The 13,970-nt window shown below is 40.4% G+C and overlaps 1 protein-coding gene across 1 annotated transcript in view; it reads left to right on the forward strand.

Annotated features, from left to right (window-relative positions):
• Window positions 1-13,604: 13,604 nt before the first annotated feature.
• The window catches only part of LOC141759719 (NACHT, LRR and PYD domains-containing protein 12-like), a 53,412-nt gene continuing 53,046 nt past the window's right edge, over window positions 13,605-13,970 (forward strand). Inside the window, exon 1 of the mRNA XM_074622024.1 lies at window positions 13,605-13,715. Within this exon, the coding sequence (XP_074478125.1) occupies window positions 13,648-13,715 (68 nt within the window). The 5' untranslated portion in view covers window positions 13,605-13,647. The remainder of the gene's footprint in view (window positions 13,716-13,970) is intronic.

The raw sequence follows: 13,970 nt of genomic DNA on the forward strand, positions 1-13,970 counted from the left end.
TGACGTAATTTAACTCCGCCCGGTCTGTCTCACTCACATCAACCGGATATAGAACTCTACATTCAGCTGTTAGTGAACATCACAACATTCAGGACCTCAGGATTTAAAGTGGAAGTGAAGTGTTCAACCAAGTTCAGCTGGTTTACTGAATGGATTTCCACTCTAATGAACAATTAGATCAGATTTTTTTCTTTTTTTTTAACATGGTCATGTAGCATATACAGCTCTGGAAAAAATTAAGAGACCACTTCAAAATTATCAGTTTCTCTGGTTTTACTATTTATTGGTATGTGTTTGAGTAAAATTAAATTTTTTGTTTTATTTTATAAACTACTGACAACATTTCTCCCAAATTTCAAATAAAGATATTGTCATTTAGAGCATTTATTTGCAGAAAATGACAACTGGTCAAAATAACAAAAAAGATTCAGTGTTTTCAGATCTGGAATAATGCAAAGAAAACAAGTTCATATTAATTTTTAAACAACATAATACTAATGTTTTAACTTAGGAAGAGTTCAGAAATCAATATTTGGTGGAATAACCTTGATTTACAATCACAGCTTTCATGCGTCTTGGCATGGTCTCCACCAGTCTTTCACATTGCTGTTGGGTGACTTTATGCCACTCCAGGCGCAAAAAATCAAGCAGCTCGGCTTTGTTTGAGGGCTTGTGACCATCCATCTTCCTCTTGATCACATTCCAGAGGTTTTCAGTGGGATTCAGGTCTGGAGATTGGGCTGGCCATGACAGGGTCCTGATCTGGGGGTCCTTCATCCACACCTTCACTGACCTGGCTGTGTGGCATGGAGCATTGTCCTGCTGGAAAAAAACACTCCTCAGAGTTGGGGAACATTGTCAGAGCACCAAAGAAGCAAAGAAGAGCCAGGCTGAGGTTTGCAAAAGACCATAAGTATTGGACCATAGAGGACTGGAGTAAGGTCATCTTCTCTGATGAGTCCAATGAGTCCAATTTTCAGCTTTTCCTAACACCTGGTCGTCTAATGGTTAGACGGAGACCTGGAGAGGCCTACAAGCCTCAGTGTCTCGCACCTACTGTGAAATGTGGTGGAGGATCGGTGATGAACTGGGGGTGCTTCAGCAAGGCTGGAATCGGGCAGTTTTGTCTTTGTGAATCAAGCCAAGTACAACCCTCAGCCTCGCTCTTCTTTGCTTCTTTTGTGCTCTGACAATGTTCCCCAACTTTGAGGAGTGTTTTTTTCAGCAGGACAATGCTCCATGCCACACAGCCAGGTCAGTGAAGGTGTGGATGAAGGACCCCCAGATCAGGACCCTGTCATGGCCAGCCCAATCTCCAGACCTGAATCCCATTGAAAACCTCTGGAATGTGATCAAGAGGAAGATGGATGGTCACAAGCCCTCAAACAAAGCCGAGCTGCTTGAATTTGTGCGCCTGGAGTGGCATAAAGTCACCCAACAGCAATGTGAAAGACTGGTGGAGAGCATGCCAAGACGCATGAAAGCTGTGATTGTAAATCAAGGTTATTCCACCAAATATTGATTTCTGAACTCTTCCTAAGTTAAAACATTAGTATTATGTTGTTTAAAAATTAATATGAACTTGTTTTCTTTGCATTATTCCAGATCTGAAAACACTGAATCTTTTTTGTTATTTTGACCAGTTGTCATTTTCTGCAAATAAATGCTCTATATGACAATAATTTTATTTGAAATTTGGGAGAAATGTTGTCAGTAGTTTATAGAATATAACAAAAATTTTAATTTTACTCAAACACATACCAATAAATAGTAAAACCAGAGAATCTGATAATTTTGAAGTGGTCTCTTAATTTGACCCAGAGCTGTATATATATATATATATATATATATTTATATATATATATATATATATATAAATATATATAAAGTAAATTTGTATTCTGGGGTATCGTTCCTATGCAGAGGGTAGTTTAGTGTATTTATTGACTACACTGAGGGCGTTTTATATTTTAATAACTTATTTATTTATTTAGTTGAATTGAATGTGCTACTTATTTTGTACTGTAATTACCTTGTGCCTTTTCTACCTTTCTTCTTTTCTTAAGGCTGACTCAGTGTAAACTGCTCAGAATTCCAATGTACTTATAGGTGCAAATGGCAAATAAAACTCTTGAATCTTGAATCTTGAATCTTGATCAGATTAAATAAAATAAGATCAGATTAGATAAGATAAGATCAGATATTCCTTTATTAGTCCCGCAGTGGGGAAATGTGCAGTGTACAGCAGTAAAGGGGATAGTGCAAAAAACAAGATGCATCAGCAAAAAGATCTAAACAAAGTGTAACAAAATATGAACAATTAACTATAAGGAAATATCAAAATAGGAGCAGTTTATACAGTATTGACAATAAACAGACTATTAACAAAATTGCACAAATGGAAACATGATATTGCACAGTGAGCGTGAATGAAATTCCACCTGAAAATATTGCACAGTATGAATTACACCTGAGTAGTAATAATGATATTGCACTGTCAGTGTCCAGTAAAGTGCAGTTATTGTCAGTTTCTGGTGTGTAAGTGGTCTACTGGGAGCAGTGCTGGTTGTGGTCTACTGGGAGCAGTGCTGGTTGTGGTCTATTGGGAGCAGTGCTGGTTGTGGAGTCTGACAGCTGTAGGAAGGAAGGAAGATAGCGCTCCTTCACACTCTTTGGGTGGAGCAGCCTGTCGCTGAAGGAGCTCTCCAGTGCTGAGATGGTGTCCTGCATGGGGTGGGAGTCATTCTCCATCATGGATGAGAGCTTAGCCATCACCCTCCTCTCTCCCACCACCTCCACTGGGTCCAGGGGGCATCCCAGGACAGAGCTGGTCTTCCTGATCACTCTGTCGAGTCTCTTCTTGTCCGCAGCCGAGATGTTGCTGCCCCAGCAGACCACTCCATAAAAAATGTATTACAATTTATTACAATTATATTACAAACATGACAAATGTCAGCATTTAAAAGAAAAAAAGCAGCTTTATTTAATCTTTCCTGCAGCTTTATGGCAAGAGCGCCGCCATGTTGCAGTACTTTAGCCTGTGACGTCACCAGGTTGGTTGGCTCGGCTGAGTTACACAGATACAACGGTAGAGACCATGAAATACGGAGACACAGGAGACACAGGATAGAAGAAAACAAAAGAGGGGACACTATTGTATTGTCCCTGGATGTAGAGATGAGTTTGACAATGTTAAAACCAAGGACTAACATGTCCTAACTTTACATTGTTTGATAATAATCTTTGTGTCTGTAATAAGATAACCTATCTTGGACGTGTTATTAGGCTACAGAACAAATAACAGATGATGAAGATATTTGTAGGCAATACTGTATGATGTATGTATGCTACAGCTGCAGGCTGTAGGCTACAGCTGGAGAGAAAATGTCTGTGTTCAGAGCATAATGTAGGCTACACCACTCTACTGCACACGTTGAATTACAGAACACAGTTCATCCTGTAGTAGTGGTGGTTAGCCACTGAAGGGCGCCAACGCACTGTCTTTAATATTTTTTCTTGTATATTACAGATTACAATACATTTTGGAGCTCATTCTGTTACACTAAATACAATGGCACAAAGCCATATCATGCAAAACCCTCACCATTTTTACTCTCTTTTTCTTATGCTTTCTTTAATTCTATTCAATTCACCAAGATGGGGCAACTTAAAAACAAGTTAGAAAAAGATATGACAGAAAGAAGACACTTTATAATGGAAAATATATAATAGTTAGTATATAAGTAAATATCCTAATATTACCCTAGTATCACTGTAGCAGAAGAAACCTCTCTAATGTTCTGGTGCTGTGACCTCTGACCCTGAAATCCCTGAGACTAGGTCCAGGATTTGAATTGTATTGAATTAATTGTATTTTAACTGTTTAAATAAGTAATAGTTATTATTTAATACCATTATTTAATTCTGTATTCATGGCCATACGGTTGTACTACTCATTTGATATGGAGGTTTGTTGACTGTATTATTATTATTTTTCTTTTTTCAGATAGCTTTATTTATCCACGAAGGGCAATTCAGTTTCTGCAGTCCACCGAGACATATACACATTCATACTGCACAGTCATCAATGACAGAGGGAACACAGTAGGTGGCATGTGGGGAGGTGCAAGATCAATAAAAGTACAAGAATACAAATATTTGAAATAAAAACAATAAATACAAGAATAAAAACAAAATGAGATAAAAGAATAAAGGAATAAATAGAATAAAGTGCCAAGAGTATTGCACATTACAAATTACATTCCACGAATGTACCTAATTGCAAACACGGACAACCATTATATGGTTAGTGCAAAATAACTTTACATTCAAAATAAATAAAAAAAAAATTGTTTTTGTTCATCCAAGATAGTTACTCTGCGTTCAGCAGTTTAATGGCGGAAGGAATGAACGACTTGGAGTAGCGGTTTGTCTTTCTCGGAGGCAGCAGATAGTGCCGTCCTGAAGGCGTTAGTGTGAACTCACTGGACAGGATGTGGTCGTGATTAATAATGTTTTTGGCCTTCTGGAGAACACGTTTCTCCCAGAGAGAGTTTAAGTCGCTCTGCTGGGCTCCGAGGATTTTGGAGCAGACTTTCACCATATTGTTTAGGCAATTCCTGTCCTTCATAGACAAACCGGTAAACCAGCAGATGAATGAAAAAGTTAAAAGGCTCTCAATATAAGCCAAGTAGACAGTACACAGGATAGATCTACACACACCAAAGGAGTTGATTTTCCGCAGCAAATGGATTCTCTGTTGGCTTCGCTTAACAATTGACTCAGTGTTTACATCGAACTTGAAATGAGAGTCAAACACTGTGCCCAGGTACTTATAAGAGTCCATGATTTCAACATCTTCGCAATGAATTATACTATGAGAGGGATTAACCTTGTTTTTCCTAAAGTCAATCACAAGTTCCTTAGTTTTTGAGACATTGAGATCAAGGACATTTTTGCCACACCACTCGACAAAGGCAGGGAGAGCGCAGCCATGATCTGACTCTGCCCCCTGGAGGAGCAACAGGAGTGCAGTGTCGTCTGAAAACGTCACTTATAAGCTGCCCTCCTTAGAAGACCTGCAGCTATCAGTGTACAAAATAAAAAGCAGTGGCGAAAGGACGCAACCTTACAGAAAACCTGTGTTTGAGACCGAGGTATTAGACATAATACCATTAACTTAAACCTGTTGTGTTCTGTCTGTTAACAAGTTTAAAACTAATTTTAAAAGCTGGTCAGGTAGGTTAAAATAAGACGCAAGCCTCTCAATCAGAATGTGAGGCTGCATCTTATTAAAAGCTGAAGAAAAATCAGCGAATAAAAGTCTGAGATGAGCTTTTGGTGTTTCCAGGTGTTTATAAACTTTGTCCAGGATAAAGAGTTTAGCGTCTTCCACTCCTTTACCTGTTTGATATGCAAACTGGAGTGAATCCAGTTTGCCCTCCACCAGGGAAAGATCCTCTTCCTTTATGATTTTCTCAAGGTTCTTCACTACTAGAGAAGTGAGTGCTACAGGTCTGAATTGGTTTAATTCCCTGGGGTTTTTAAATTTAGGAATAGGAATTATGGTGGAGGACTTCCAAATTTTGGGTAACTGGCAGCTGTCAACACACATCTGAAAGAGCTTAGTGAAAACCTCACTAAGTTGATCAGCACAGTGGTGCAAAGTGCGACCACAGATGGCGTCAGGGCCAGAAGCTTTCCTTGTCCGCGTCTTCCTAAATAAACCATTGACCTGCTCTTGAGATATCAATATGTCGCTATGGGGTACCAGGGAGTCCCTCAACCTGGATACATCCTGAGTGAAGTCAGACCTTTCAAACCGTGAGAAGAACAAATTAAAAGTGTTCGCCAAGTCTACATCCTCAACTCCATTAATACTAATAAACTGCTTGGATGTATTTGCTTGCTGATTAATGGAGGCCATAAATTCAATCCCCTGCCAGGCTGACCTTAGGTCGCCATTTACGTACTGATTTTCTATCTTTTCCTTGTACTTGGCTTTAGCCTTGGCTATTTCAACAAGCAACAAGCAGTATACATTACCTAGAAGCCGACCATCCTGCACAGCCCCTGCTTGAAGTCTGTTCCCAACACTACTACTCCACAGGATGAATGAACATAAGCAAATTCATTCTCTGATGGTGCCCTTATAGCAATGTGAGTGTAGTCAATCGCTCCGATTACATTTGGAAATCGGCTCATCGCTGCAAATTGCAATTTAATGTTTGCCTGTTCAGCCACAGTGGAGGGAAATCTTATGTATCTTGGTGACATACCGATGAGGCCGTCCCATACGGCTGGCATGGCGCGGCTCAGCGATGACTGGGAGATACCCGACCGATCAGCCAGCTCCCTCTGAAAAGCTCCTGTTGCAAGGAACCCGAGTGTGGTGAGAACTTGGATCGGCAATGGCAAGGCGTGATTTCTCGCAGTCTCCCGCTCCAAAGCTGGACCCAGTTCAGCACAGAGCAGTAAAATGATCGCTCTTGGCAATCTGAATCGGCTCATAAGCCAGTCGTCATCTTGGGCCAACAGGTCGGTGTGATCCCTAAACACATGCTCCCTCTGAACTCTGCCATTAGCAATGTCCTTCAGCAGTGCCAAAGCAGCCACTGTTTAGCAAGTACGGGTCATCATGTTTACGCAGCCTTTTATAGGCTACATCTAATCGTCTACACCTTGTCAACTTCATAACGCATCACACGTGACTTATTCCTTTTCTTCCCAGGGGATATGGGTTTGTGCGCCTCGCTTCACGATGTTGAGTGATGTATGAGTGTTTATTGTGTGTGTGAAAATATCTAAATGAATAATTGAATAAATAAATATATAAATATATAAAGTAAAAAATAGAACAGAAGGTTGCGACAGTGTTTAAATGGGGCTAATATGCCAGAGTGCAGTGTTGTGGAGAGGGACAAGGAAACAGCATTGAAACAGTTGGCTAGGCTGCAGTACTGGACTGAATAATAAAATAAAAGAAGAGGATTAAACATACAAGCAGTAGTAGTGGCAATTAAAAAATAAATACATACAAAAAAAAAGACAGAAGGGGGAAATAAAATTCGGGCTCCTGATGTAAAATAAGTGATTGTTGGTGATTGTTGGGGTGGGATGTGCTTGGTGCACTGAGTGGTGGTGTTGAGTGAGGGGTGAACGTGATGCGGAAGTAAGAATCCGTGTCTGGAGAATGATTTAGTGATGTGTGAGAACAGGTAAGTGTTTAATGTGCTTAGTACTACTGAGTGAGGTGAGTGAATGTGTCTTAGTGCAGTGACTTAATTAAGACCATGCCCATGTTGGCTTAAAATAAATAAATAAACAGATAAAAGATCAAGAAAAAACGCTTATCCTCTCTGTGATGGTGGCGGAATTAAAGGAGCGAGGGATGGGAGGAAGAGTTAAAGGAGCGAAGGCTGGGAGGAGGAGTTAAAGGAGCGAAGGCTGGGAGGAGGAGTTAAAGGAGCGAGGGATAGGAGGAAGAGTTAAAGGAGCGAAGGCTGGGAGGAGGAGTTAAAGGAGCGAAGGCTGGGAGGAGGAGTTAAAGGAGCGATGGCCGGGAGGAGGAGGAGGAGTTAAAGGAGCGAGGGATAGGAGGAAGAGTTAAAGGAGCGAGGGATGGGAGGAGGAGGAGGAGTTAAAGGAGCGAGGGCTGGGAGGAGGAGGAGGAGTTAAAGGAAACTCTACTGCTCCTGCTCTATGGGTCGATGGATGAGGAAGATCTCCGGATGATCCGGGTACTTCGTCACTCGGCAGTCGATCCATGTTGTCTTCATGCTCAACTGAGACACTCTGATAGGAATGAACGGGACCCTCCGACGCTGGATCCACTTCTCTTTATACATCCATGATTAAATCCAATACCAGCCATTTCTCATATTATAGAAGATACATATTTGCTTGTAACAAACAGAAAGAATTAGATGAAATCTGAATTCAGTCGAGGCTTCACTTCAGTTTCTCAACTGACTACAAACAGACTACGTCTGGATTTTGGTGTAAAGTCAGCACCTTCATATTTTATATGATGTTTGATGTAAAATAAACAAACAGAACTGATTAACATGCGTACTCTAGATTTTATATTCACTAACCATGTACATACAGGAAAATTCCAGCTTCATGTGTGACTCTGCTAGTTTTCACTTTACATGACTGAACACAGACACATTAACTCGCCTGTGGAGCTTTTTCCCCTCAGAAATCCGTGTTGAAGCGGTCGTTCTCACCACCGTTCATGTTCTGTTGTTCCTGCTGGAGCTGCTTTCTGCCAGCAGATGTCACCGTTCCCTCTGTTTTACCACAAAGGAGGTTTATCTGAATGGATGCAGTGAACACTGAACTGATGGTGTGAATGCTTTCTTCCTGTATGACTTGGTTTTGTAAAGGTTAAGTGTCATCATAATGTAGTTAAACTTGATTTAAAATGATGGAACTGGATTTGAAATTAAACTCAGCACACAAGTTGCACAAACGTCCACGTGGACTCAAGTAAAAACACATTTCTGGCCATAACTCAAGAATCCATATGCTAATTATGACAATTTCACACAGATGTTTGTTATGATAAAATGATGAAGTGATGACATTTTGGACAGACGTGGATGTAAACTGTAACTTGACTGGTTGGAAGAGGTAGACAACCGTGAGGCGGTAATTCTAGTTTCTTTCTTTTTGAAGAGAAAACAAGTTTATTTATTTCATCTATGTTTAAGTATTTTGAGTTATCTAATTTTAAAATAAGTTAGCTAACTTTGTGATATTAACAAAGAAACGTAGCTAACGTTAATGTTAACGGTCACTTTCATTTTTTAAAACTTCAACATGTTTCTGTGGTTTTCTGTCCACATTTTAAGATGAACTAATATCTGTTACTGCACTGGACAGTGAACTCATCATTGTAGTAAAGATGAGACTGCAGGTATTTTTTCATATTAGTATCAACAACTGTCTTTGACGGAACCTCTTTAACATCTCACACAATAAATCAAAGTTGACAGTGTTCCTCAACAGGGAGAGAAAACTGCATGTTGACATGTTATAATAAGTGAAGGAGTATATTCTAGTATACGTTACAGTCCCAGTAGCTCCAGTTTGTGCCTCTCATGTCTGCTTAGCTCTGTGACTTGAGTTTAAAGGTCAGACTATTTTCTGATAAAGTCCTTCATCAGCAACACTTAGAGCTGTTTTAAAGATTCCACAAAGACTCTTCTGAACATCTGTTGCAAAATAAAAACACATTTAATCACTTTACCAAGTTGTGATTGTATTTCTAAATCCAGGTTGTTGGAAACGGCACATCCTTGCTCTTCTTTTTGTAAAACACAAGCAAAACGTTCACACTTTTTGTATGATATTGGGAGAAACATCGATGTAAAGAAATGTAACTCATATGATAATATAATACATTTTAAAATTGTGCTTCACATTGTACTAATTGAGCAATAAGATGTGTCATTTCTGGCTATCATCTGTGTTTGGATGATGAAGAAGAGCTGCACAGTTGCAACTCAGGAAAAAGGCTGAAATTATTTTTTACTGTGTAACAGACATAATCATTTTTCATCCAGATATTCAGAAGAATTTTATTTGTATAAATCTGTAAAAGAAAACAAAACAGAAAAAAAGACTTAAGTTATATACTAAATAGATGTATTAACATGATTTAAAGATAAAGCTGAGATCTCTCCATTCCTACACCACCATGTTCTTGTTTGGTTGGCTTCGGCTGTGTTACTAGATCAGATTTTACACCCTTCATTCACCACACAACCACTCATCCATCTGCTGACACACTGATAACACTGATTCACACACCTCATCACCTCACTGTGGTTTTTGGGTTATTTTACATTTAATAATAAACGTGTACACCTCTCTTGTCATGGCTCATGAGCCGGGCCATGTGACAGCTGTCAGTCACCTAGAAAAGATGGAAACTAATCTAAGAAAACTTGTTATAAACTTAAAGAGGTTGAACATTTTATTTCATTTTTGTATTTTATTTTTAGCTTTAGTTACTTTAGTTAAGTTGACTTTCTAAAATAAGTTGTATACATTTAATTACATTTTTGCATTTCGTTTCATTTTTGCAAAGACCGTGAATCGAAGCCTCGCTGAAGAGAACGGAGCTGCGTTTTCTTTTATGTTTTTCAGTGCGAGCATGTTGAACCAGATCGGCATGATGTGCTATTATATCACACTTACAAAAACGTCAAACTGCCTTTGAATCGTCTCCCACTTGAGGGTGAATCCAATCTTTAACTCCACTCTCTTTTTCCCATTCTTTGTTTCCCACTTTTTTGCCATATTTCACCCACCTAGTACCTGGCATTGTTAGCTAAACTCCATCAACCCCATCAAGATTTGTCACACAACAACAAAACTTTGAGTGGCGGTGGCAGTGGCAGTGAGTGACTGTCAGCTATCTGTGTGTGGACAAACTAGAGCGGTATAAAGGAGAGAGACAGGAGCCCAAATAAGCAACTACACTTTAGAAAACATGCCCAAAAAACGCTCCCCCCAATATTAGTGATGGACTTTTCAGGAAAATAAGCCCAAAGTCAAAGGTTGCAAAAGGTTGTGTCTAGATGGGAGCCCACAAATTGCGATATCTGAGTTGAGATCTGCAAAAACGTTCATATACTCTCGCGGGACTCGCTGCCCGACAATTTATCGGCCTAATTCTAATCCGGGGCTGTGGTCGAAATGTTTTCCTCTTAGGAAGGTTCCTAACGGAGTGAAATGACCCGGAAGTATCTCAGTAGCAGCCATGATGAGAGCTGTTGGAATCCTCTAAATGTTAAGGAAAGGAGCTTCAATGCTTCCTTTATTATCTCCTTTAGCAGAGGATACACTGAACCATCCTTTAACAAAGGAAAGGAGATAATGCCGCCCCACAATTCCTTGTAACTTTTAATGTTGTCGTGCAGGCCTAATTCAGAGGATGGATGGCTTTCCTAGCTAGATTGACAATAAGGGGGTTTCTGAGCAGTTTATACAACACAAGTGCTCGCCATCCAATCACCGAAAATACAAATCTTGCAGAAATCTCCAAATGTCAAAAGTTGTTGATTCCAAATCCCAGCATGACTTTTTCTCTGGGGTTCCTCAAGGTCTTGGTGTCTTAATGTAATAATCTGGAGGGATTATTGATCATTTTGATCAATTCTCCAGTGCTAAAAAAATTATTAAATTTAGCACTAAATCTGTGTAACAAATGGTATCAACCCAAAAATTGCTGCAACAACTTATGAGACATAATAGAGCATGGGGATGACCACCATATACTTCTATCATAATGTTCTAATCCCTTATACACTTTCAATATTTATTTTAATTAATTAATTCATTTTTATTTCTGATTTATGACTAGAACAACTTGACACAGTGCTGAGCTGCATCTCAAATTAATCTTCAGGTTCCAGCTTTCTGGACACCACTTCTATGTGACATCTACTGTTGACCTGCTATCTCCCCCTAAAGACTCCCTTTTCTAGTCTAGACAAGGGTATATTTCATCTTAAATACAATCTATTTACTTTATGTTGTTGACGTCTGTATGACAATAAAGTAAAATAAGTTAAATGACTATCAGATTTATTAGTTTACAAATAAATGTTTGTGCCGGTAGTCACACGGAACTGACATTGGATCACTAAACAGCGTTGCACATCGTCAGCGAGGGCAGCTGGTTAAGTCAACATCGATGCAGGCTCGCTATTGGAGGGTTTTATAACCCACTTCCACTCCCCGTGAATTGGTTTGGAATGGCACTTAATATGCGGAGCCTCCAGGCGAACGCACAAACGGAGTGGAAGTAGGTAGGGAGAGGGTGGAGGGGGTGGATTGGAATTAGGCCGCTCTTTCTCAAACAGAGAATGGGGGTGTGGTTAATAGTCAGACATAATTCATCACCATGGCAACCAAGTTGTATCGTTTTTCAAACCAGTTTAGATGAATTTACTGTTTATTAGACTACAAATGAAACCAGAATTATCTCAACACACCGACTCTCTCTCACCCGCTCTCTTCTTCACCGTCTCCTCCTGGCGAGGCGACCGCCTGGCTGCCGCTGCTCCGAGGAGCTGCCCACAGCGCACTGGAGGACATATAGACATGTTGGAGAGGTTGACTGTTTGAAATGCAACTGCATTTCAAACAGTCAACCTCAACTGCATCCCGAAACTTCGGGACGTTTTGGAGGTTCACCGTCCACCAGTACTGGCCGCTCTCTCCTCAGCTCCAGCACCGACACCGCACAGGGCTGCACTGAGATTTGTTTATTTCTCTAACAGGACTTTTTCTCTTGTTTTCTGTTGGACCGAAAGTTGTGCTCCCCGTCATTCGGACCTGTTAGAGGTTGGCAAACCTCCAAAACAGCATCGGCTGTTTTCCGTTAATTTATCTCCAGGAGGAGACGGTAAAGAAGAGAGCGAGTGAGAGAGACAGTCAGTGTGTTGTGTTAATTCTGCCGGTGGGATTTTGTGTAATCCACTACGTTGACTGCAGCCGTTCTCAGCACAACACACTAAACTAAGTTGGAGGAAACTAAAAACTAAAATAAAAACCCTTAGTTAGTTTAATTTTTAGCACAAAATTAAAGGGACTATTTGTAACTTTCAGAAATGCTTGTTAACAGCGACACCTGTGGCCGTGAAATCAATGAAAGTCAGCGTCGAGCTCGAGCTTGCTCGCTCTAAATAGACATGAACGAGCATCGCTCAAAACAGTGAGGCGACACACGTCAGCTAAAACCACAATATCACTCTATATTTCAGCTGCTAGGCAGTAATGTTAGCTGACCAGACAAAGGTCTGCTAATGAATCACTGCTGATCCTAGTGTTGGCTTTTCCTGCCTCAGCGCAGGCTCTTCCTGTCTTCCTGCTCTCTCCGCCCGCAGCCGGAGTGAGCAGGGAGACACCGGCACCTGGTCGGTAACGAGACGATAAAGTAACTCGCTGCAGAGCCCCTTCACTTCACAAGACACGGAAAACCTCTGTTGGTCTGGAGGAGCTGCAGCAGTTATTTCTGCACAAATGTCCACTGATCATTCACTAGATATTCTCAGAGCTAAACTAACTCTTCTGCAGTGTGTAGTGAGCGCGCGTTCACGTCTAGAGGTGGAGCGAAACAGCGAGAACGCGCACCCGCTCTGAGTGAAGACAAGCAGGCAGAGGAGGAGAGGCTCCGTCCACACGCGAGCGCGCATGTGCGAGCGCGCATGGGTCCCGACCCGGTACATTTATACGCTTAAAAAGTTACAAACAGTCCCTTTAAGTTATTTGTCAAAAAAAATTGGCAAAGAGTGTGGCTAATCAACTTAGTCAGGAAATGACTCAAATAAATATGAAATATTATAGAAATGCCAAAAAACACTAGAGGGGGCCTTACTTTTTACATTCTTCCTCTTCATATCTGTGACAGCTGTCAGTCACCCAGAACAGCTGTAATCTAAGAGGACTAATACAAACTTTAAACCACATTATTGACAGTAGCAGTAGTTTGTGTGTTTAGAGCTACTGAAATGTCTTTGTCATCAGAGAATTTATCAAGGATTCATGTGATGTGAATCAAATAATCTTGATGTTTGCAGAGTTCAGTTCAGACAGAGAGCAGAGTCTCCAGTACCCAGCTGTCTGTCTATGAAGAGTGACGGGTCCAAAGATAATCCTATGGACTTCTTTAATGATCCTGGACCCTCAGACACAAAGTAAGATACTGTTTCTACTGTAAGCTGACCTGATGGATGATGATGCATTGAGGATGAAGACTAAATGTTCTGCTGAAAGATTTATATTCCTGATGCAGAACTATTAGTGCAGATACTGTTTCAAACTAAGATGGATCTTAATCTGGGTTTTAGAGCCACAAACTACTGATTGTATTCCTGTAACAAAACTCCAGAGAACCTCCATTTCACTATTTACACTTCAAGAAAATATTCATATTTTTGCCCGAACGTTGA

Source organism: Sebastes fasciatus, chromosome 21 (assembly GCF_043250625.1).
Source record: "Sebastes fasciatus isolate fSebFas1 chromosome 21, fSebFas1.pri, whole genome shotgun sequence".
In the NCBI taxonomy this organism is placed as follows: domain Eukaryota; kingdom Metazoa; phylum Chordata; class Actinopteri; order Perciformes; family Sebastidae; genus Sebastes; species Sebastes fasciatus.